The sequence below is a fragment of the Dermacentor albipictus genome, chromosome 1 (assembly GCF_038994185.2).
Source record: "Dermacentor albipictus isolate Rhodes 1998 colony chromosome 1, USDA_Dalb.pri_finalv2, whole genome shotgun sequence".
In the NCBI taxonomy this organism is placed as follows: Eukaryota; Metazoa; Arthropoda; class Arachnida; order Ixodida; family Ixodidae; genus Dermacentor; species Dermacentor albipictus.
Window position 1 is genome coordinate 169,228,223 of NC_091821.1, and position 26,332 is coordinate 169,254,554.

The 26,332-nt window shown below is 40.3% G+C and overlaps 1 protein-coding gene across 2 annotated transcripts in view; it reads left to right on the plus strand.

Annotated features, from left to right (window-relative positions):
• The first annotated feature begins 270 nt into the window (after positions 1-270).
• The window catches only part of LOC135905728 (hypoxia-inducible factor 1-alpha inhibitor-like), a 47,457-nt gene continuing 21,395 nt past the window's right edge, over positions 271-26,332 (plus strand). Inside the window, exons 1-5 of one of the 2 annotated variants that reach the window (XM_065436708.1) lie at positions 271-485; positions 1,417-1,661; positions 5,472-5,620; positions 10,019-10,164; positions 17,943-18,113. In XM_065436708.1, the coding sequence (XP_065292780.1) occupies positions 351-485; positions 1,417-1,661; positions 5,472-5,620; positions 10,019-10,164; positions 17,943-18,113 (846 nt within the window). In that variant the 5' untranslated portion in view covers positions 271-350. Of the gene's footprint in view, positions 486-1,371; positions 1,662-5,471; positions 5,621-10,018; positions 10,165-17,942; positions 18,114-26,332 lie in introns of both variants that reach the window. The other variant, XM_065436709.1, reaches the window with a different exon arrangement.

Genomic DNA, 26,332 nt, shown 5'->3' on the forward strand with positions numbered 1-26,332 from the left:
ATAATGTTGGATAACCCATGCGTAAAATATGTATACGCCGCAAAAAGGTGTCAATATAAATTTGCAGTTGAAATAAAGCGCTATTATAAGAGCGTACGCATGCAATAGGCCGCTATTTTCAATATCTAAAAACGTTGGCTATCTTGTACGCGTTCGAAAAGCCGACGTTCGATTTCGCCTCACGCGATTGGACTAGATTGGCCTAGGCCGCGATATCGGCGCCGCCTGGACAATCACGCGAGGCGAAATCGAAAAGTCGGCTTTTCGAACGTGTACAAGATAGCGGCAAGTGCGCTCCACGGCGAAAAATCACTACAGTTGTCTAGCAACCATGATAGCTTGCAACTAAGATGGCGCAGCTCTCAGAGTCACGGAGTGATCGGAGTGATCCCGAAATGGAATTTAATGACTATGGAATCCCTTTAGAAATCGTTCCGCGCTTGAGCTGCTCTGACCCTGAAGCGGACAGGTTAATCGCAAACATGGTGAGTTCCAAATCTTTAATATATTGGTGATTTAAACACAACTACGGCTTTTGCACCCTTTCAGAAGCGTTTTATGTCGCCTTGAAGTAGTCGTTATGTGTTCCACTTAGCGCAGCATTGTCGCTCGTTAGGTTTGTTTTATTAACAAATAATAAATGGTTATTGAAATCGGTGTCGTGTATGTTATGTACTTAATATGCAATATGCACAGACGGTTGTTTCATAGCTTTCGAACGTTATGTCTGGCACATATTACCAGTTTGTTTATTGCACCGGTGTTTGCCCCTGGATTCACTTCGAGCTTTGTATAGTCAATTTTTCTCTCACTATAATGCCGTTATGTTATGATGCATCTTTTTCTCCTTTTTTGTTTTTGTTTTCATGCACGTTTTGGAATACATGCGACTTGCACCAAGCGCACGCGAGCGAAGTTGACTCTTGTCTACGCAGACTTGGAATTTCAGGCGCATGATGATGAGCATGTAGTCTGCACCTGCGTTTGTCAAGTTCTCAGACGCTTTCACTCTTCTTAAGTGATCCTAACACAAGGTGTTAGACTGCGGCAGCCGCACGTGAAACGTTTCGTCTCACGACTCGGCCATGAATACACCAGCGCCTTGTTAGACTTTTTATCGTTAGTTTTGCCATGGCCTCAGCACATCTGCAGCCAGTCGTTATGCGTCTTCTCACGCGTGCACGCTATGTGCCTTCTGCTGACAGTGCCGACGAGATGTGTGTATGTTCCTTTAGCACAATGTTTTATGCATTGTACCTTGCAACTTTTGAATCGCTTCCTGCGCAATAATGCCGCGATGTCTTGCTTTATCAGGCTGATGCTTTAGCGTTGTTTAGGATACAATGTTGTACTTCTTTTTTACCGTTCTAGGTCTGTGATCTCCTCCTAATGCTGAAAATTATTGCTACCTATTAGATGCCTGTAGTCCTGACTGACACCAACTTGGTCACATCAGCACTTAAGTGGGATTTGGACTACCTCTCTAAGCACATGGGAAGTGGCGGCTGCACCGTGTACGAATCAGATTCTGTTACCTTCAAGTATTACGACGATGCCAAGGTCAAGGAACATCGGCTCAAAAACTTTTCCCCCCCAACTCGTCGACGGGAGATGAAAATTGGGCAGTTTGTGGAGCGATTGAGGAATGCTGGTCGAACCAAGTGAGCCATATCCTAAGTATATATGTAATCTTTGACTTGGGATTAGGGTTTTGAATACTTATTTCACATAGTTATTTGCATAAGGTTGTAGCTATTTCGTACAGAATTACTTGGATTTGGAGATTTGTGACAGGAATACGATGGGGCCCGAAAGTAATAAGATTGCTTTTTATTTTTAATTTCTGTATTGCTCTTAACATTCCCAAACTTTTCGCCTTCGAAGTACTCACCATGAGAGGCAGTGCACTTGTCCCACTACTCACAGTCAAAGAAAAAAAAAATTCCTCAAACCAGTTGGAAATTTCCACTTAGAACCAATTGGATATTTTCAATTGTGTTTTGGGACACCCATTGGAAAAATCCAGCAGGTCCAATTGGACCAATTGATTTTTTGAACACAATTGGACCCAATTGGTCTCTGAGTTGAACCTGAGACTAACATGAAAACCGAAGAAAAGCAAAAAAAGGAAAGCCTAGATTGGCCCTAACCTTGATGTGACACAGATATATATGACACTCCTTTTGAAAAGCGTACTCATACATGAACACACTATGGCAGTTCTCTTCACTGACATACCCAACACTCACCACTACGAGATTGATGTCAGGTGCTATATACCCGAGCAAAATTTGGTTGACCATCTTCATGAGCCAGTGGTTCATGAGAAATTGGTAAAATTTCGAGATAAATATTTAATTTGACAGAAGCTAAATGCTTCTCTCCATTGATCACACCGAAATAACAAATATTTTACTTAAAAACTAGCATTATAATTGTGCTATTATTATTATCAACTATTCTGTTTAGCGAGATTACTCATCAACTTCCAATTGGTTCCATTTGGGACCACTTGGCATACAAATCTCCAGTGATGTCCAACTGAAACCAACTCGACTTCTCATGGTGCCCAATTAAAACTTGGGCCTCCGATGTGGTGTCCAGCTGGAACCAGTTGGGTCCTATTGAAAAATTCAACTGGTCTCAATGTTTGTTTGTTTTTATTTTTTTTATTTTTTTACTGGGCTGTTTCCATTGTTTAAAACGATTCTGGAACTCTTGCACACTGATGTTGTTAGGTGCTTCCACCATTTCCTCCTTTACCTCCTCGACACCTTGTAAACATAATTTGCAGCTTGCCAGATACCGGTAGCATCTTACACCCTGTAACTTTAGTAGAGATGAGGTACCTTTGTCATCCTATGTTTGAACAGGAACTCCCAGATGCTCAGTGCTGCATAAGCAGGAGTGTTGTGGTGCACAAGCCACTTGCCAGAGTTCCACAAATTGGGCCATGTTTCTGTGAACTAGTCATACAATTAATTGCTTCAGTACTTCAACATAAAAAGGCTAGCCACTGTCTTACCTTGTGGTGGAAATTCAAAATAAACAAGCCCATTGATGTCAAAGAATGCAATTAACATTGTTTTCACATTTGATTTCATGTGTCTTGCCTTCTTTGGTCTCGGAGATGATGTACTTTTTCAGTGACTCCATTGTTGCATAGTCTTTGGGTCATACCTTTAACACCACGATTTGCCACCTGTGATGATTTCAGACATAAATCTTTGATAAGTTCTCAAATAATCATTCATTACACAGCACAGATCCAAGCGGCTGGCTCGTTGATAGCACAAGAAGAACAAATTTCACAGATACTCATTTCATGTGAAGTTCTTCTGTCAGAATCCGTTGAAATCAAACTCCAAGGTATTCCTGTCACTACTTCCAACTCATAAACTGTTCTACATCAGTCAAACATTATTTCATCACAAACATTTTGATTGTTTGCTACAGTTCCGCATGTCAGTGGATGCCAGATCATAGTTGGTCTTCAAGTGACATGTAGCCACTTTTGAACCAAGAAAACTGTTTGTAGACCCTTGCCTGGCACAAAGCTGCTTTGAAGGCCTGTTGAAGCATTTTGGTAGCTTATGGGGCTGTTTTTCTGAAAAAAAAAAACAGACCTTTATGAACACACATTGTTCTTTAACATTCGCCATTATGAAACAAATGCACATGGCTACAGAGGCTCAAAACAGATCAATACATTAAGCATCACCCGCCGTGGTTGCTCAGGGGCTATGGTGTTGGGCTGCTGAGCACGAGGTCGCGGGATCGAATCCCGGCCACGGCGGCCGCATTTCGATGGGGGCGAAATGCGAAAACACCCGTGTACTTCGATTAAGGTGCACGTTAAAGATCCCCAGGTGGTCGAAATTTCCAGAGTCCTCCACTACGGCATGCCTCATAATCAGAAAGTGGTTTTGACACGTTAAATCCCATAATTTTTACATTGAGCAGCTCAAACTACAGAAGGACGCTGCTTGACCAACCAATGCAAACAACAGTGTAGTATGTGCTCGTAGTGGCAAACACCTCTATTAACTACCTTAGCACCTCAGCAAAAACATTCTCGTTACTTTTAGGTCTTCCCTTGTACTTAAAGGAGCTGTGCAACACCTTTAAATGAGGTCGCGGGACCAAATCCCAGCCGCGGCAGCCACATTTCGATGCGGGCAGACTGCAAAAAAGCCTGTGTGCCATGCAATGGGGGTATGTTAAGGATCCCCTGGTGGTCAAAATAATCCGGAATCCTCCACTGCGGCGTGCTTCATAATGAAATCATGGTTTTGGCATGTCAAACTTCAGAATTCAATAAAATTTCATCTTTAAATAATGCAGCTGTTTCTTCTTTTTCCTCTGCTTTTAATCTGCAGCCATCATTGTAGAAGTTTTAAGTGTGCAGCACCTATGGTATTCTACCCGTCATGCAGAAGTGCCCTATATATATATATATATATATATATATATATATATATATATATATATATATATATATATATATATATATATATGGCGCAGCATAGCCTTAGCTGCTTTTGCGCCATTACACCCCATTAAACTAACTAACAAACATATATATATATAGTTTTCAGTTAGCCGTGAGAAATATCCAAATTTTTCAAGCAAGCCTACCAATGGCAGCACTCCTTTTCAGTGATTGGTGTGTCTTATGATGCCATGGAGAATTACACGTTTCAAAAGATGAAATGCATGAAAAGGACGAATGGGGTGTTGCAGAGCCAGTTTATATGAATTAAGCATGCATCTATAATGACGTCAGCTTTCAATTCATGCACAGACTTTTGGTAAAAGCAGCTTGCTCCTTTCTGATTCCTGGTTGCACTTAGTAACATAATCAAGGATCTTTGCCATTTCTGAATTCAAACTTAGCAAATGCTATTACAATGTTGATTTTCCTGCCCCTCAATTCGCACACAAGGCAAAACGTGTGACCTACATTGAAGTGAATCCTACAAATTAGTGCTTAGCATATTTAATTTACTCAAGTAATGAATTTTTTACAGTGTTTGTGTTCACTGTTCTTTCTTTTTAATAGTGATTATGTATTGTCATACATCTCCTTGTTGCTGTTGTAAACTGACCCTGCTAAGCTGCTAAGCTATGCATAGTAACAGTCTCAGTGACCCTAGCATGCAAGCATCAAATATGATGTATCCATTGTTAAAATTTTGAATTACATGCATCTAATTACTGGCCCTGCATACTCATATTTGCAGTTGTATCTAACAATTTCCTTCGTTATGGCTGAGTTAGGCTTTTTGTAACATTAAATGTATTTTTATATCACAGGCCAAGTATTCATACCTGTGGATATGATGTATCCTATTTCAAAGCTTTATGGTGTGCTTCTAGTACCTGTGCATATGCAGAGCTGCACGTGTGCCATCTTCACACAAGTGGAAAGGTGTGTGATTTGTTTGTTTAAATTTGCCTACCCCTTGTAGGTACTACTTGCAGCAGTCCTTGAATGAAACAGTAGGGCGGAACATAGTGTTGGACTTTCTCAGCTTTAACTGGGAATGGGTCAACCGACAGCAGAAGCAAAATGGCTGGGGCCCCTTGACATCAAACCTCCTCCTTGTTGCCACTGAAGGTCAGAACTGCATTGAATTTAAGCATGATAATGTGTGTTTCTTGACATTTTACCCCACTCTTACTTTCACCAAGTCATGTGATGCATTAGAGAAGTGAATAGTGAAGGAGGCTTGCTTTATTTTCTTCATTATATTAGTATTTGCATGTCACATGGACAAGCTGTATGCTTCTGAACAATTGTTGTGATTCAAGGTGTTGGTAAAACGACGGTACTTATGTTAAAGTGAAGTGCGCACTACATGTTCAGCTCCTCGTTCCTTCTTTCCCCCTTTTTTTCCTTTTTTTTCTCTCTGTAAAAAAAAAAAACACGTTTGTACGAGTACCACAAGTCATGGCTGTGGCATGCTTTTTTTCTTTTCTCTTTTTTTATGCGTTAAGTAACACTCTCCTATGACCATATACTTTAGCAAGAGGTGAAGAAACTCTTATACACAGTAGTGAAATTCAGCAAGTGTTTCAGAACTACAGTTACCATGGGATAGTAGCTCAGTGCGCATCTTGTGTGTGATGTTTTTTTATTTACCTGGATGTCATTTACTTTTGAACAATCAAGACGGCAACTAATGTGGACATTGCTTAATCTACATGCTAATTCTAATTTTCATGTGATAAATGTTTCATTAATGTCGTAGCTGTTTTTCTACAGAGGTCCATTTGCACCTTATGAGAATGGATTGCACAAGTGAATGTGTGATTATGTTGCCTCAAGCAACTACACACCCATGTTATGTCAAGACAAAATAAAACCTGCAGTAAAAGACACTTAGGTGTGATGTGTGTCCTTTTTTTTTTATTAGGTGCTTGCTTTGCATTTGAATATCAGGAGATTAAAATAGACCATAGCACCCATCACTTCTTAATGAAAAAGAATTGTGAAAACCTGCCCTACGTTTTCCCATATTTGATAGATGTTGACAAGTTTGTAAAACTGCTGAAAAGTTTAAAATTAGGTGACTTCTCTACCTGCACTTCATGCAATCTAGAGAACATTGCACATTATGCACCAAGTCTCATGTTATTTTCTAAAAGCAGTCTAAATGAAGTAGTTCCAACTTTTGACCAACTTAAATGTATATCAAGCATTACAAAGCTACATGGTCTAAAAAAATATCCATGTATCTGTCATAAAACCTGTTGCAAAAGACAACTTATTAGGTTGAAGCATCAAATTCTGTTTTTCTTTGTTACTATGTCCCACTTTCAATGATGTTCTTCAGAAAACTCGAAAACCTACCCTAAGGCATTCGTCTTTCCTTTTGATAGAACTTACACCAGTGCACTTTGTCATAGATCCACAGATTCATGATTGTGTGTCCCACAGTGCAAAGGCGTCTTTTGTAAAGGTTAGAATTTAAGTCGCATCTTTGTAATGGTATATTTTGCTTCTGATGCGTATTTTCCATCAGTTTGTGCCTGATCACTGACGTAGTCTTCTTATGTGGTGGTTCTTATCCACAATAAAACCACACATTTTTTATTATGGCCATAAGGTCACTCTTGAGGCTTGCATCTTTCCTGTATGAGTACTATTGTCTTTATACTAAGAGATAATCATGAGCAGTCTGCTGCAGTTCCTGTGTGTCAGATGTTGCGATGCAGACTTCTGCGATATTTCTCAACATGCAGTCTGAGACTACAAGTTAACCCTTTGGTGGACAGCTGGATGGATCAGTCCCACTTTTCAGGGAAACTTCACTCTGCCATAGCGGTGAAATATAACTTCAATTGAATTTTTTTGTGTGGCTCCGGACCTCGTTCGAACTTATATATTTTAAAATTTCATGTTCATCAATAAGACTGCTATGCTTTGTGCTATTTCTTGTTATCATTTTCTTAATTTTTCAAGCCACCACAACAATAAATGCCAACTTTCCTGAGTTTATTTTTTCACTAGAATAACCACACAGAAAAAGCCCAATCCGATTTTTCGCCAGATGTGTCTATTGAAAATACTTAAATTAGTGTATTCATTACAGGTGTGCACTTTTCTGATTTTGGTGATGTTAGGCATCTTAATTTATCATACCCACTCCTACCAATAATAAATGATCCATTTATTAACCTCATTTACACAACACTATACTATATATGAAAGTTGCATAGCCTTTGAGGCTTTCTAAAGGCATCTGTTTTCCAAAAGCTTTTGTGGTACTAGGCAGCCCTGACAGACAATGCTGGTACAAAGGGTGCTCAGCAAGCTCAATGAAAACATGCACACACTGCTTGTATAGTGCACTGCTGCATACAGGCTGCTGCGCACCATTCTTCAGGCAGCAGTGATAGCTAGAAGCAGGCAACAAGGATACCCTGCTCGATGAAAATGGGCCTCATTTCCTAGGTGGATAGTGAGATAGTCCCACTTTTTTTATTCTAATTATAATGTTTCTCAGCTTTCAGATTTGACTTTTTATGAAAACATATTCGTTATGCTTTAGACACAGTGTGGTCCAATCTGTAGTGTCCATCAAATGGTGAAAGGTAGTGTAAAAAAACAACAACAACAACATTGATAACTGTTGGTTACTAAAGTAACATTAATAACATTCTACTAAATTAGCTACATTTGTTTGTAAAGCTGTTCCTTGTGCTCTGTTTAATTTTCTGTGGTAAGTTTATTTTATTCAGTAGCAGACATTAGTTACTTGTGACCTTCAGGTACCATGAGAAAAACATTTCAGCTGCAGGTGTGCGAACAGTAGAATTTTTTAATCAAATAAATATCTTAGCAAAAGTATGACTTCGCATAATGAATTGAATATTGATTATTTTTTCTTTTCTAAAATTTAATAGCAAGAAATCAAATGGAAGCAATATTGATCGCTAAGCTGTATAAGCAAAAAGACACATGGAAGCAATATTGTCTAGAAATGTTATTTAAAATGAATCCTTCAATACTTGTGATGCTGTTCGCCACTTATAGGCAGCTGCACAGTTACTAACAGAAACGGAAAGTGAGATAGCATGAAGAGAAAGCTGTCTCACTTTCTGCAATTGTATGACTCAAGATAGAATAAAACAAGGGAACTGCACACTGGTGGATTTGAGAAGCGATAAGACAAACATACTGCTGATATTTGCAAGGCTAGTTAGGTAACTGTAATACCAGAATACTGTCACCATTTAGTGATTTAATGATGCAAACAAAAAAATCTGCTAACTCAAGATAAATCTGTGGGTAGCCCGGCAAAGACACCCACTTAAAACAAGTGCTAGAGTCCAAAAAAGTTGCTGCTCTACATGCTCTAGCTTTAACCAGAGCCTCTGAGCAGAAAACTGCCTAACAGAGACAATCACTGAGTATTTATGCTTTCTTTACTGATGTAGGTAGTTTTCTCTCGGATCTCAATACCCATGGTTATCCTTTAATATAGATATAGGGCTTTAATGAATATTCAGCAATATTAAATATCAAACTCGGATCAAACACAAATCAAATACTGAATTCCATTCAATCTATATTCAAAATTTTGAATGTTCGCATGCCCTTAGTTATGACCCTGCCAAAGCCAAACGTATACATTGCATGCTTGTATACGTTTTACGTGCTGTATGTTTATTTGGGTGTGCAAGTGCTGTCTGAATTAAATTGTGTTAGGTCATGATTACGGGTGTATTCATAGGACTGGAATTTCGCTGCACATCTATTGTGACTTCAATTAATATTATTTTACTTTGGAACAATTAGTGAAGACATTGTGTAGTGCTGCAGAAAAAGAGTGGGAAGACGTGGGTTCTTTCTTTCTTGAGCTCTTGTTGGAACAGACTTTAATTGTGGAACCCTAGGAATGAGCAACATGGAATTAATCTCTTCTTAGAATGTTAATAGATTTTAACCAAGTCATGCTGCTTTGTTGCTATCATTCTGAGGTGTGTGTCATGTGCAGTTCAGTAAAGTGTGACATATTTTCTGTCTTGTGCCTTATACATGTATGCATGTTATTAATGTGTTAGCTTTTTACTCAAGGTACTGCATGGAGTTACTTTTCCATTTAGTCACTTGACGAGCATTCACATCTTACCCGCATGCTACTGGGAAATGCTTCATATGTGTTAGCAAAGGATGAAAGTTGCTGGTTGTATTGCTTTTTGCATTATGAAAATATTCTTTGCATTGCCATTCCTTTTAAAGAAAGCTTCTGACTGAATTGAATGTAATTTGTGAACAAAATACATATGCTCTGTATTTAAGTAAAAAGTGGTACTTCTGATTGTTTGGAAACAGCAGCATTTATGAAAACCAGTGCAACAGGTGCATTATGTTATAATACCATGAACTAAAAATACTAGCCAGTTTTGAAATATATTTTTCTCAACCTGTTGAACAGCACTATTTATTTTTCCTAAAAAAAAAATTACTTAAAGTGTACTCACTCAACAATTTGTGCTTGTTCCATAGGCAACATTACACCTGTGCATTATGATGAACAACAGAACTTCTTTGCCCAGCTGAGGGGCTACAAACGGTTTCTGCTCTTCTCCCCTGATCAGTACAAATGCCTATACCCTCACCCAGTGTGGCATCCTCATGACCGACAGAGCCAGGTGAAGCTAGCTTATGATTTGTGTGTGTGTGCTTTCATTGCCTATGCTGCTTGGTCTTAGTTGAACACTGCACTGTTGCAATGAATACTATAGCTTGACTGTTGCAGTAGTTACCGTGCAGGTTACTGTGAAATATAGAGAACACATTATTTGTGATTAAAGGTTTATGCATTAGCTTGTCATGATGAACTGCAGCGATGTGATGATGTAATAATGACATACCTAGAGCCACAAACTCTATTACATTGTGATTTTCATGAAGCCAAGGCAAAATAATTTCTTGTGTTCCCATACCAATCCTAACATCTTGCAATGCAGGAATACATGCAATTTAAGGGAAATGGTAGATTATAATCATATAAGTTGAATGTATTCGGTTGTCAAGTTTTTTGATTTCATGAGAGTGGTACCCACTAAAGCATGGTTGTGTATTCTGTGGAAATAGATCTTGTGGTTACAAAGATATCTATTATCTTGTTAGCCATCCCAGTGCTTCATAGTGCTTGTAGGAGCCTTGAACTGATGCAAGCCATGCTGGAGTATTTTTTGCATTAAAAATTTCGCCATATACATTGTGCTACATGCATATGCTGTCTGTAGGCCTGACATGCCCTACTCAGTGTTTAAAAGGGACACTAAAACACTTTTCAACAGTTCCCGATCTTTCAACAGTTCCCAACTGCAAATTTTCCCACTCTATAGACCATGCTTCCCTGAACATGCTAGCCAAATATTATGCCACTTCATCATGCATGAAGGAACCTGCAAGTCCACAGAATAGATTTCTTGCTCTTCTGCAGCTCTTGAGGCTCTTGCTTCTTTTCCCCACCGGACGCAGTTTTTGCGGTTACATTTCAGCAGGTGTGATGGCTTCTGGACTGCAGCTATTGGGCAATGATTTCTGAAATTGTATTAGTCGAAAGCAAAATTCCACACTTTGTCAAATGCCAACCTCAAAACATACGTGCACCACAGAAAGAAGGAGCAATCAGGGCTGGTCATTGCTATTGATGTCGTCACACCTGAGGGGTGATCAGTTTGGAGGGAATGGGGAAAGTAAACGTTGTGCTCCTTATATCTCCATTCATATCATATCCTTTTCAAAATGTTTTTCATGAATATACTTCTTGCAAGGCAGTGCATTCATTCCAGCATGTTGCTCAGGTTTCAAGGAAATGTGTTTTAGGGCCCCTTTCAAGCACGCAATGAGCTTATGGCTACTTCTTTGCATTGCACCTAGTTGGAAACAGAATGTTGAGGTGTGAAAGCGACTTAAAGTGACTTGCATAATTCTTAAGTCAGCTTCCATGTGTAACTAATATTTCTACACACTAGCAGGGCATCACATTTCTAAAGTAGATTCTGTGCAGTGCTTGTGTACTTCAGCAAATGGCCAAATACGCATGATTTGTGCATAAGCCACACTTATACCTACCAACTTTTACAATTTTATCATAAAATGGCCGATCTTTAGCACTCATTTACAATGGTCGTATTGACACAAATATTTTTAAAAATTTTCATTTGCATATACAGGGTGTGCCAGCTAACTTTAGCCAGAGTTTAAAAATATGCGAATGCCATGTAGCTAGACAGAAGCAAAGTAATGTTGTTTGCTGTCACTTGGAGATGCTCACATAATTTTTTTTTTGTTCTGCCTAATGACATAATTAGTCCTAAATAATTAATCAGTTCCTCAAATATTATAATTAGACAAAAAATGTCAATGAGAAAATTGTAGAGGGACTTGAAAAACTCCCGATATAGCTTTCTGTGGCTTAATACATGCTACATAAAAGTGTTTTTCTGAGTGTGAAGGAATCTTACAAATGTATGCAAAATTGCCGTGCAACTGGCCGCTTGAGGCACTTTGCATGTATTCACGGGCGCTTCTTTCATGCTAAGAAAGACACTTTCATGTAGCACGCATTGAGCAACAGAAAGCTATATTGGGAGTTTTTCATGTCGATCTACAATTTTCTCATTGAGACTGTTAATATAATTATAATATTTAAGAAGTTGATTACTCAGTTAAGACTAATTATCTAATTAGGTGGAATGAAAAAAAATAATTTCAGTATCTCCAAGCGATGACAAACAACATTTCCTTGGTTCTGTCCAGCTACGTGGCATTCGCATATTTTTAAACTCTGGCTAAAGTTAGCTGGGATACATAGTATAGTTCAGCGTAAAAACAATTTCAGAAGGAAGACAAATAAAGTCGCTGAGTAGTTTTATGGTCCAATTTTTTTGACCCATTGATTACACAGGTGTACCTGTGTGGCAGCAACATCAACTGATTGAACCAGTGTCAACTGGCGACCAAATCGTTGACAGCCGTTGCATGAATACTGAATTAATAAACTTCATAAACATTTCTGCTTGTTTAGGCACAGATCATAGTGGCTGCAATTTGTATAGAGAGAAGTGCCTATTCACAGCAGCCCTACAAAACCAAGTCTGCAAACCTGTGATAAACAGTAAACATATTGCCGTATTTTCACGATTCTAAGGCGCATCGTTTTTGAATAACAGTGCCTTCAAATTTGCATGCATGTTACAATCATAGGCTAATTCTACTCAAAATAAAAAATGAAACCGAATCTTTCTAAAATAGAAAGCTCAATGCAAACTAGCTAGCCATTGAACGGACATTATTTTTTATGCCTTGGTTTGGAGTTGCCATTTTCCAGTTTGCTGTACGTGTGGCATTTCTAATGCATTAGATGGAACTGAGGATGACATCTCTGGTTGGTAGACAGCGAGAAGGAGGTGTCATCGGACTTCGATAGCGACTAGCCGCTAAGATTCAGCTGTGTGCAAGTCTGTGTGCCTTTTTATGTTCCATAAAGTTGTTTCAACATGTTACATGTAAACACATGTTTCGTTACTTGATGTGCACGGTAGAATCGGCACCAAGTTATTTTTTGAAATTATTTTTTGGGTTCCTTTTGGATTTTTTGGATCAAAGGCATGGTAGAATTGTGCAAAGAAGGTAAATATTCAAGTAATTGTTACAATATTTGAATGAATTTTTGTATATTTTGCATTCCACTGTAGTGTTTTTCTGATTCTAAGGTTGGCATGTCTGCACATGCATAGCACACTCACTACATGTGTGAATAATGTGGCCTGCTTGCTTGAAGCTTCGTCAGATCTGACTAATTCATGTGCAGAAAACTGCAGCTGTCTTGGTACTGCAGTTATGTGCCATCTTAGATTACATGTTTCAGTACCAGGCTTAAGTAAAATTCCAGGGTGGCCAGGCTTCAGTACCCTTCATATCAGGTTGCAAGATTTGCAGCAGTGTTTAGTCATGTTTATTATTAGTGGATTTGGGCTTGTACCGTTCATTCAGTCACTTCTGGAAAATATTTGGTTTGTTTCTTGAGTTTGTTGGCCTCTGAGAGTTTTTAATTGTAATTTGATCTATATCTGTAAGAATGCATGAGACCTACATTGAAGGATTTATTTGAATGCATAACCCTCACTGAAAATGAAAAAATAGCCCAGATTTAGTCACCATCTTGGCACGAGTTAGCATTGTAGCACTGGGTAGCATTCTAATTGTTTGTCATCAGCGACAATTACTGTTTCTTTTTTTGCTCTTTTGCTGATTGTTAGCCATTTCAGTAATCTCTCATATGTATAAAAAAATGTAATGTATAAAATGTATTTTTACTACAAGGAGCTGGCTTTTTAAATATATTGTTTCAGGGAAATATTACACGTTGGTTGTTTTCCAACAAACCATTCAGGTTGTTTGAGCTTGCTTTGAGAGGCTCATGTGGCTATGGCAAAAATTGGATCTGGTCCTCCAGTGCATGGACTTGCACATTGACAGGTGGCATTGGAGGCTGGTGGGCTTGTTAGTCCTTAAGTGCACTGTGCATGTTTTTGTTAAACTGAGACAAAACATGCGTACAATGCAGGTGAATCAGTCAGTATAATAACTTAGCTGCTCCAACATGCACATTGTATGCAAGATTGGGCAGTACAGTCGAATCTCGATAAATTTGTTAGAAATAAAAGAAGTTCAAATTAAAGGAAGCTAATTCAATGGAGAACTTACCTTCAATGGCACATGTACACTGAGCTAACCCATGAGTGGGAATTTCCACAAGATTTATTCACACTTACTTACAAATTAAAGTAGGTTATTAGGTTTATTGATGCTCGTACTGTGGTAGACAGCGGGTGCATGCGTGTGTAATAAAATACCATGTCCCGTGACAATTGCCCCATGGAAATTTTGGTGTGCTTCACCGCGTATGACTGTTGTATTTGGGTGAAATTGACTTTCGGGAAACAGCATTATGCAACGCGCCGTGCTTTCCGCACTCCGAAGCCATTGGCGACGATTACAAAGGCGGAGTCGGTGCCATTGCCAACAGCAGCGAATTCGTTTCAATGAAAAACACGGCATCGAACAGCAAGAAGCTTAGTTGCAAACGTCGAAGTAACTAAGCCAGCGTCGCCGCATTGTGGCTACGGCTGCCAGCGGATATGCGTGCAAGAGCACTGGCTTGAGGCGGCACTTTAATCAAAATGGCGGTGGTGGTGGCTTCAATTAATACCGTTTCAGACCTGCGGTCATGGCAAAAAGTCTGGAAAGTCGGACGGTGAAGGTTTTTACGTCTAAAATTTTAGACGTTCTTGTACATTGACTCTATGAGGTACATGGCGGTGCTGCAACACTAACAGAAGTCACTAACCCATTATTAACAGAAGTAATTGGTTATGTGTGCCTGCATGCAAATTTTTGCCATGGTTTTTCTTTCTTTCTTTTTTTTCTTTGCACGCTTCATTGAGGTGTCTGTCCTAGGCTTTACTTCTATTATGCAGTCAGAGGAATGCTGGTCGGAGGCGCCACCGTGCGATTTGGTGCACTGCTGAGTGCATTGTTGGAGTGCAGTATGTTTGAATTAACCGTCGCAAATGCTTGCGCATTCAAATTACTGGGCGTTTTCGCCCATTGTGATACACATAACTTTGACGGGACCACAGCGTCAGTTCGAATAAACCGGAAGTTCGAATTAAGCATGTTCTAATTAACGAGATTCGACTGTAATATGTTATTTTGTGAGTTGCTTGTTAGAGTATGACGAGTGTTACCAAATCCACAGTTGTCAAACAAATAAGCTGACTTTGCTGTCATTCACTTTTTGCCTACCCTTGACAAACAAGATGCTGCACTGTCATATAGTGCTGCAGTGAATTTTGCTCATCCCTTCTAAGTGTATACCTGATACCATAACTGCCACATGTGTCACTTCTTATTTACCTTCTTTCACTCTTCACAGAGGCCACCAAATACCTACACAATGGCAGGGCTCTTCGTAAAACCCTTCAGCACCAGAGTTGAATGCTATATTGTCATTCCAGGCACATGCTGTATTTGCAAATTTGTGTGCCCTGTCCCTCATCGCCAAGTTTACGTGAAATGTTGGATTTCACAGTTTAATAACAATTATTTGTAAATTGAAACCTCACAGTTTTGTTCAGGAGTTTGCTCCTGTGTCACAAGAGAATTTTAAAAGAAGTGACTTAGACTGTACAAATGATACGTATATGAGAGATTTTCACTGTCCACTCAGTATACTGTATGGACATACACACACAAAAAAGAAAGCCAACAGACAATGTCTTTTAGCTTTTAAGGATAATTATAGCAAAAACATTTAGCCACTTGGTTCCCCTGATTCTCCTTATTTCTATCAACACCAAAAAGCGATCTGAACAAAATCTACTAGCAATACTAAGACGTTTTAAGCTGCTACACCAGAAAAATTGTTTCTTTTAATGTGTAGTGCCAGTGATGCTTGTCGTCTTGATATTAAGGTGCTCAAAAGAAAAACTGGTTGCAAACACAGGATGATTTAACAAGACTCTAAGGAATATAAAATCTTAGTGTGACCAAAATTGTTGAAGCTAAACCAAATTGACTCTTTCATTTGGAACAACTGAAATTCAGTACTTAGATGATCCAGTTTGTGGTTGATTGTTGGTTGGTTTGCTAGAACCTGTAGTGATGATTTTCATGCAATGTGACATGTGCCTGTCAATGCCAGTGGTGGTGTTCTCTGTACTGTAAGGATGTGGGGTCCTTCAACTGTTGGAACATGTTCCACATTAATTCATTTGCCCCTCATTGGTAGAGCCTCGAAGTAAAATTTTTTTGTTTACCTGTGCTCATTAAAATGTCTTGAGTCAGTGCTTGATTCTCCAGTGGAGCAGTTCGATGTTTTCTGAGAGGTTTTCATTGTCTGCCTCATAGGTTTTAGGAACACGCTACGCAGTAGGAACAAGATCTGTGAGCAATAGCAAAGTATCTTAAGCTGTTATCCCAGAAAAAATTCCTCTTATAACCGTCAGTAATGCCTCTGTAGGAAGTAGAAACCAAGTGTTTTGAAAAAAAAAATAGTAAACCATTCAGAACATCCAGCATTTGCCAAACCACTTGCTATGCAGATTGCTGTTTTCACAATTCTGCAAAAATAATGGGATAGGGGGTCTTTACAGTAATCTTTACATATAGTTGTGGTTGCGTTATAAAACATGACTGAATCTGCTATTTTATGAACAAGCCAAAATATTTCATGGCAAATGACCTGCTGTGCAGGTACCTGGGTAACAGCATCACAAATTGGGACTAGGATGTGTAGTGTTTTTATTGAGCTTACTTTAAAAAGTGATGATACTTTGTCTTCAGTCCACTATTGTTAATTTTGGAGGCTATCAGTTTTTGGGGAGATTTACTTGCCTGCATTCACAAATACACAATTCTAACATTTGCCTCTACCTCTCAACTAGTGGAATTCAGCATTGCCCCAAGACTGAAGTAGTCATTGCTCTTCCATGACACCTTGTAGTGCATCTTGACCTATAGATTCGTCATTGAACATTTCTGCATTCATTTCAAGATTATGGTGTGTAGCACTGTTTGTCAACCACCAAGTGCTTGGTTTAGGCATGTAGGGTTTATTTATCTTATATACTAGTCTCTTGTCACATTGTATGTGTTCTTTTCTCTCTCTCTCTTTTCATGTATGCAACATCATGATAGCTAGTAGTTAAATGACCTTGCTGTTAGCTGTCAGGAGGAGCACTCTGTGCCAGAGGAGGCGGTTGTTCAAATTTTACAATGCATTCTTTGGTGAGTTTGCATCATGTGGCTGCTCCTTTTGATTTTAAAATGTGCACACAACTTCACAAAGCAGTAATTCTAAGCAGTATGCAGTAATTCAAAGTCATGCAGAAAAATTACACTGGCAGCAATTACCTTAATGCATTCACTGCAATTTGGGGCACGGGTGGGTCACTACGGGTATTCCTCCTGTACATCAGTGCAGGGCTTTCCTATATCGTGAAAGCAAAGTATTTTCTAGAAATCGAAGGAGGGGAAAATTCTTGTTGCTTCTGACTTGACAGATTGTGGCGCCATTCCTCCACAATTTGAGAAAGTTTCAAGGGAGCACAACTTCCCAGTGGACCGGTGGTTCGTGGTGTACCAGTGGAATATGACAAGTGACCCACCAGTGTGCCGTTACGCACAGGAATTAAGACCAAAAATTATTGCTGCAGTGAACGTGTTAATATGCTGTTTGCCTCTCTTATTTCTCTTTTATATTATATTTTGGTTCCTGCTGTACACTGTCATTTGCTGCACGATACACCAACTTGTGCAAACTGTGATGGCAGCAGCACGTTTGCTGCTGTCACTAAGAAAGCATGGCTTTCAGACAGCAGGCATCTTTATTTGGATTTTGAATTTTCAGGTGGACCTTGCCAATCGAGACCTGGACCGTTTTCCCTTGTCTGCTCAATTGCATGGATGGGAAGCCATTGTAGGTCCTGGTGATGTCCTCTACCTCCCTATGTACTGGTGGCACCAGGTAGAGTCAGCACCCCAAAAAGGCTACACTGTCTCGATCAACTTCTGGTACAAGGTAATAAAATTAGGTTGCTTTTCTGACTGCTGGCCATAGCAGCCTACATTTGATTTTTATAAGTAATAATTGTTATTGGTGGGTTGCCTGAGAAAAAAAAGGGCCTAGAAAGAAAGCACAGCATGAAGTATCTGTTACTGTAAGACATAATGCATGCTATCTACTGACTTCATCACAATGAAAAATCCATAGTCAGTCAGCTTTACTTGCTTGGCACAAAGGTGACACATCTTTCTTCACGGCATCCAGATATTGTACATGATTCAGTAAGAGGCCCTTTGTAAATGCAGAATTCCAGAGGGACTTGAAGGGGCCCTGAACTACTTTTTATTTAAGGGGCGAAATGAATTTGAAGTGAAAATAGGCTATTTCAGAAATACTTTGCCTCAAAAAGTACTTGATGCGTTCAGCAGAAGTGTAGTTATTGGCAAACACAGCCTCCGCTGTGCTCCTGTTCCTTCTTCAGTGCCAGAAGAAAATGAGGAGCAGGCTTCTGTTGAAAAGAGAGTGTTTGAGAGAAAGGTGACTTCGCGCTCTTTTTGTGAGCTCTATGCACCACGTACAACAGCAAAACTTGGCTGAGATGTTCACAGCAGCGTATGCTACCTGCAGACTAAGTTATTTCGCCAAGCCCGAGGGGTGGTACAGTGTCCCTTTAACCATATGAAAACCCTCTTAAGATAACAACTTTCATGGACTGCCCTTGGGTGCTCTTGTCACTCTTGTCATTTTCATCAGTGTCCATGTCTCTCACTGTGCTGACAATTGCCATGTCAGTCGATTCCATTGTTATCCTGGGAGAATTTCCACTTTGCCACTCCAGTATTGGTTGCATCCACGACAGTCTCTCTGTCAGTACTGGAATCATGGTTAAACCTGTCTTCCTGAAGCGATTCTGAATAGTATAAAAAGCTGAATCACTAATGATCCATTGAACAGAAACTTGACTGCCTTCAGGAGATTGATGATCATGTTGGGAATTGCGCAATTTTTCTGCTTGCACTACATTCATTCATTAAATTCTACAACCCATTTGTTGAAAAGCTAATTGTCTATACAAGCTTTCCTATTGTGGCAGTAGTGAACTGATATCTTGGCAGTACCACAGTAGCAGTGAAGTTTTTTGGCTATCCTGGTGACAAAAGTGGGGCATTCAACTCCCGCATCTATATTTGTACACAGGAAAATGATAACAGTCAACTTGCTGTGCTTCCTGCTCATGAATTGGTCCTCCTCCCGATTATGTATTTTTGACAACATTACTTGGAAAAACAGGCCAGTTTTGTCACTGTTGCAGATGACCTTATCTGTATATGTGTCAAAGGTACAGTACAGTGTTTCCTCAAGTCAGGTTCACTTGACATGTATGCCAAGCAAAACTGATGATGTTGTACACTATTCCATGCCTTTACTTACAGGGACACTAAAGAAGAATGTAATCAAACCTCATTATAACAGACACAAGTGTAACGAATTATGGCTAAAATCAAGTAAATCTAAAATTTGATTGGCCATGGTTTATTAAAGCAGTTTTCTTAGTGAACCCCCTGGGCTTTGCTGACTGTGGCTGTTGCTGCTGTATTGGTAAATAGCTCATACCTCACACACAGAACTTAAAAGAATTACTATCTACGTATCTAATAGTGTAACCAAACCTCTGTCTCTAAGCACAACAGCCCAATGCTTTGTGGGGTCTGAAGTGCTCTTGGCAACTAAAGAACAACACACAGCAGTGAAAACGCAGAATAGGCATATAGTATTGCACCTTACTAGAATGCAACCTAGCTGAACTACACCAAGAAATGGAACTCGCTGAGGAATCGAGGGGGTTCAACTCACAGAATGTCTACCAACTAGGAAAACTGAGAATTCCCAGGGATCTTGAATAGTCTCGACATACTCAGGGAAAACTTGGGGAATTTGTGCTTCTATCAGAGAAAATTAGCTGTAACTTTATTGAAAGGGAACGAAAGTCGCGGTAACGCTGGCTTGAGTAACAGAGAGGAATCGTAACAAATTGTCTTTGATGCCATGTCATCGGCCGTACGAGTTGCCAGTGTACACTCAACGACCGAATTTCCAGACGCCCGATTTTTCAGACATGCCCGTTAATTTGGATGGCTTCGCGGCATCACTACGTTCCCCATAGAGTCAATGTATGAACACCTGAAATTTCGGACGCAAGAACCCTTCGCCATCCAATTTTCAGGACTTTTTGTCATGGCCGCAGGTCCGAAACGGCACTAATTAAAGCCACCACCGCCACCATTTTGATTATCTTGCAGCCTCGAACTGGTGCTTACGCATGCAAATCCGCTGGCAGCTGTTGTCATCGCTGTGGCAATGCTAGGCCTAGCTGCTTCTATGTTTGCTATTAAACTTCTTGCTGTCGGTGCCGTATTTTTCATTTAAATAATTCGCCGCTGTCAGCAATGGCACCGACGCCACCTTTGTGATGCTCGCGATTGGCTTCGAAGCTCAGAAAGCACGACACATTGCATAATGCCGGTTCCAGAAAGTTAGCCTCGCCTGAATACAGCAATATTACGCAGTGAAGCATATGCTAAGTATTGCGGTGAAGCATAACAAGCATGGGAAGGGGCGATTGTCACGGGTCACAGTACATGTATTCCTTATTTATACACGCGTGCACCCGCCGTCTCCTGACACAGTACGAGCACCAATATGTCTAATAAGTGCACTGACAGGCCTTCGGAGCTTTTTTGAACGTGCCTGTAGCAATTTGAGCCCTTAAGGGCAGTAAAAGACATGCATGCACTTTTTTCGGACTGCCCGAAAAATCGGGCAGTCTGAAAGTCTTAAAGTGGGGAAAAAGCAGGCGGGTGAACAGGCAATCAACAACTACGGTGTCGACTCTAAAAACGCTAGAGGTGAGATGCTGGTAGAATTCGCAGAAAGGAATAAGCTGAGAATAATGAACGCTTTTTTCAGAAAACGTAGCAACAGAAAATGGACCTGCAAAAGCCCTAATGGTGAAACAAGAAATGAAATTCATTTCATACTTTCTGCCTATCCCAGCATACTGCAGGATGTTCAAGTAATAGGTAGGGTAAAATGTAGTGATCATAGGTTCGTGAGGGCCAGGATCCAACTCAATTTAAACAGAGAAAGATTAAAATTGGTCAAGAAAGAACAGGTCAACTTAGAAGCAGTAAGGGTAAGAACAAACAAATTTAGGCTGGTACTTGCAGACAAATATGCAGCTGTAGAACAGAGAGATGATGATGATGACATAGAGGTAATGAATGAAACCATAACGAGGCTGGCTTCAGAGGCAGCAATTGAAGTGGGAGGCAAGGCACCAAGGTAACCAGTAGGCAAGCTCTCCCAAGTAACAAAGGACTTAATAAAGAAACGACAAAGAATGAAAGTGTCCAACTTAAGAGATAAGATAGAATTCGCGGAACTGTCAAAACTTATCAACAAGGTGAAAATAAGTAAAATTCGAAACTATAACGTGAGAAAGAAAGGAAAGGAGCAGTAAAAAATGGACGCAGCCTGAAATCAGTGAGAAGGAAACTTGGCATAGGACAAACCAAGATGTGTGCACTAAAAGATAAGCATAAGCATCAGCAATCTCGAAGATATAGTCAATGCAGTGGAAGTATACAGAAACTCCTCCTAAAGCTAGAGATGAGGTCAGAAGGGCCTTGCAAGGCATGGAACGGGGAAAAGTGGCAGGAGAGGATGGAATAACAGTCGATTTAATAAAAAAAAAAAAAACATGGAGGAGACATAATGCTAGGAAAACCGGCGGCTCTCTATACGAAATGTCTATCGACTGCAAGGGTCCTAGAAAACTACAAGAATGCAAACATTATGCTAATCCACAAAAAGGGCGACATTAAAGAACTAAAAAATTATAGGCCCATTAGCTTACTCCCAGTATTATATAAAATATTTACCAAAATAATCTGCAATAGAATAAGGACAACACTGGAGTTTAGTCGACCAAGGGAACAGGCTGGCTTCAGGAAGGGATACTCTACAATGGATCACATCCATGTCATTAACCAGGTTATCAAAAAATCCGCAGAGTACAACAAACCTCTCTATATGGCTTTCATAGATTACGAAAAAGCATTTGATTCAGTAGAGATACCAGCAGTTATAGAGGCACTGCGTAATCAAGGAGTACAGACCACTTACGTAAATACCCTAGAAAACATCTACAGAGATTCGACAGCCACCTTAATTCTAAACAAGAAAAATAGAAAGATACCTATAAAGAAAAGGGTCAGACAAGGAGACACAATCTCTCCAATGCTATTCACTGCATGCTTAGAAGTATTCAAGCTATTAAACTGGGAAGGCTTAGGAGTAAATATCGATGGTGAATACCTCAACAACCTTCGGTTTGCCGATGACATTGTTCTACTCAGCAAAAACACAGACTAGTTACAACAAATGATTCAGGACCTTAACAGGGAGAGTGTAAGAGTGGGACTGAAGATTAATATGCAGAAGACAAAGATAATGATAAATAACCTGACAAGGGAACAAGAGTTCAAGATCGCAAGTCAGCCTCTAGAGTCTGTGGAGGAGTATGTTTACCTAGGTACAGGGAACCCGGACCATGAGAAGGAAATTAACAGAAGAATAAAAATGGGCTGGATCGCGTACGGCAGACATTGTGAGCTCCTGAATGGGAGCTTACCATTATCATTGAAAAGGAAAGTGTACAATCAGTGCATTTTACCGGTGCTGACATACGGTGCAGAGACTTGGCGGCTGACAAAGAAGCTTGAGAACATGTTAAGGGCCATGCAAAGAGCGATGGAACAAAGAATGCTAGACATAGCTTTAAGAGACAGAAAGAGAGCTGTTTGGATCAAAGAGCAAATGGCCATAGACAATATTCTAATAGACATTAAGGGAAAAAAATGGCGCTGGGCAGGTCATGTAATGCGCAGACTAGATAACCGTTGGACCATTAGGGTAACAGAATCAGTACCAAGAGAAGGGAAGCTCAGTAGAGGACGGCAGAAGACTAGATGGGAGTGACGAAATTAGGAAATTTGCGGGTGCTCTTTGGAATCGGTTGGCGCAGGACAGGGGTAATCGGATATTGCAGGGAGAGGCCTTCGTCCTGCAGTGGACATGAATGGGACGATGATGATGATGATGATTCTTTTTTTTTTTTCGCACTGCCCGATTTTTCGGACGTTTTGGCTGCCCCTAGGGAGTCCGAAGAATCTGCCCTTGACTGTACAACTGTCCAAGAGTATGCTTCAAATGGTCTGTGAGGCGAACGCGCAATGGAAGGAAGATGAGAACAGAAAGGACCAACGCATTGAGGAGTGAACGGGCAAAGAAGTGTGCCGCCGCTTCTTTTAAGCAGGTTGAGCTAAAAAAACAAAGCATTGGCTGATGCCGAGACGCAGGTGTCCCTCATTCAAACAAAAATAAACTCTTTAAAGCAGTGAAACGCAACACTGAGGCACTGTGCATGGGCTGAGAGTATGCCAGGACAGTTGAGGTTGACTTACCAGCTGTTGAGAGAGAATCTCACTTGTAACACTTGTAACGGCCTCATACCAACAAGCTTGCTATCAATTGATAGAGATGGCTCATATTCGAAAATATTTGCTTCTTTATGCATCTCCTTTTTATTCGTATTTGAAAATGTTCGACTCGATTTGCAATGGGTTTTACCATTTTTTTCGAAGATATTTTATTCGCTGTGCATTTTACTAACGCCTCACTTCTGTTTTATTTTGAATAAAATAAAACAAACATTACTCCTTACCATTCAAACTGGATTAAGTTACCTTTTTTTTTAATATGCTTACTAGAGAGTGACAGTATCAGGCGACATGGTGTCAGCCCGTCTTAACATAAAACAATGTTCTCTCTCTCTCTCTCTCTCTCTCATGGAAAAGCTGAAAAATTAAGGGAATTTATAAGTGTCAACTTGGTAGACACCCTGAACTGTCATGCAAGGATATTGATTAATTGTCCAACACATAAGTCATTAGCTTTTTGAAACAATTGGCACATGCACCATGTCTTGAAGTATGCGCACACGAGAGCACGAGTGCACTAAAGCACATACACGAGCCAGTTTGCACGTGCACTCATGTGAGAACTTTATGCTGTTTGAGTGTTTAGATGCTGTGATTGGTAGTGGCACCGTGGCACGTTAATTGCCACAGTCCACTGCACATCTCTTGTCAAGATGTGCTGTTTCGTCTTGCTGGTTTACCAAAGCTTCACTTACGCTGATTCCCATAGTGCATGGGATGTGCATGATTTTCTTTATTGAGCATTCTACTGCTGTAACGAAACTGAATATGCAACATCCAAGACAATATAGGTTACTTTTAAGCGAATATTTGTTCACTCGAAGTTCAAAATGTGTATTTTGAAAGAAAAAATGTCAAATAGTGCTCAGTAACAGCATTTTAAAACTGCACATTCCAGACACTCGTGCAAGTTTTGGCCTGCGGCTTGGCTTTGCTGGCCCCTAGCCGGCAGGCCAATGTGTTGATCCTGTTTCATCACATTGATCACAAAGTTGCATTCTAACAACGATGTTAAGTGCATGTGTAATTTAGCATTCTTGACGTGCATTGTTCATACTAGTTAATTGCATCACTGTGCACTACCTACATTAAAAGTGATCAAATGTATCTTTGTACTTATATATCTGGTACATAAATGCAATCTGTTGAAGCAGTGACATATTGCATTGTAGGCTGTTGCTGTCAGAGGTAAATGAAATTTGGGTGCATTGACATGGGTGGAACTGCCCATTGCTGTGTCCAAGAGCAGACTGGCAGAAACATGTCAATGCAGATTGCACCAGTTGTAAAATTTTTTCTTTGTTCTTAAGGCTGTCAGCACAGCCTACAATGCGACACATCAGCCTTGACATTGAAAAATTAGGCATTTACGTGTGCAACACAGTAAAATAGGTGAAAGTGCCCTGTGCTCCAAAGCTACTGATAGGGCAAAGGCACACCAAATTAGAGGTTGCAGGTTGGCACCACCACCACATGAGGTGTCCTTGCTTGTAATTCTACAAGCGCAGGCTCACAACTTCATATGCAACCCGCCGTGGTTGCTCAGTGGCTATGGTGTTGGGCTGCTGAGCACGAGGTCGCGGGATCGAATCCCGGCCACGGCGGCCGCATTTCGATGGGGGCGAAATGCGAAAACACCCATGTGCTTAGATTTAGGTGCACGTTAAAGAACCCCAGGTGGTCAAAATTTCCGGAGTCCTCCACTACGGCGTGCCTCATAATCAGAAAGTGGTTTTGGCACGTAAAACCCCAAATATTATTATTATTATTATTATAACTTCATATGCAGTTTATTCCTATTAATTCGGCCCTGATGGGAATGACGAAATTGATCGAATTATCCAGTGGGGTGAGTTGAAGAAGATCCGGAAAAAACATCAAAACACACTGCCTACATTTGGTAGTACAGTCGACTCTCGTTACAATGTACCATAATAGTCCGACAAAAAAAACCGTCCATTTTATCCGAAGTCCATAATATCTGAAATGTCTCACTTCTGAAACTTTGGTCGCGATGTCTAACAACGTTATTGCAAAGAGTGAGTGGTGAACGTCCAAAGTAAAAAAACACACAAAAAGTAGCACTTTTTCCCGAAAGGTGAAGCATCAATTGCGATAGCAAATTAGTAAACACCTATGCAAAGTTAGGATCTTAGTTTTATCTCGCTCAATGACCATGAAAAGTCGCTGTCGAAACGTTGGAGTAAGGAAGCGCGGCAGCAGCAGCGAATGAATTGACCTTCATGCTGTCTCTCACTTCAATGTGAACTAAATGTCGAAAGCACAGCGCATACGAAGCTGCCGGCACTGGGCACATTTTGTCCACATCACAGATCGCTTTCAAGATACAGCGGCCGCGCCATAAGCAACAGCCGCTGGAATTGAACCTCCCTGTCTTTGCCTCAGCCCCCCCCCCTCGTGCCTCGTGCGCGAAAGAAGATGACGAGTTTCCACCCCGCCTTCCTTTCTTTCGCGCGTGATATTGAGCCGCGATTGTTGGCTGACTTTCGCGAGTCGGTTGTCAGCCCATGTCGACACGGCAAAAGTATGTTTTATACGCCCGATTTTGAAAAAGTTGCCGCTAATTTCACCCACTGTAGCTGATAGTTCATTGTAGCGCGGTCCATTAAAAGCGAACTTTGTTGCATTAATAACATAAGTAGAATAATCTAA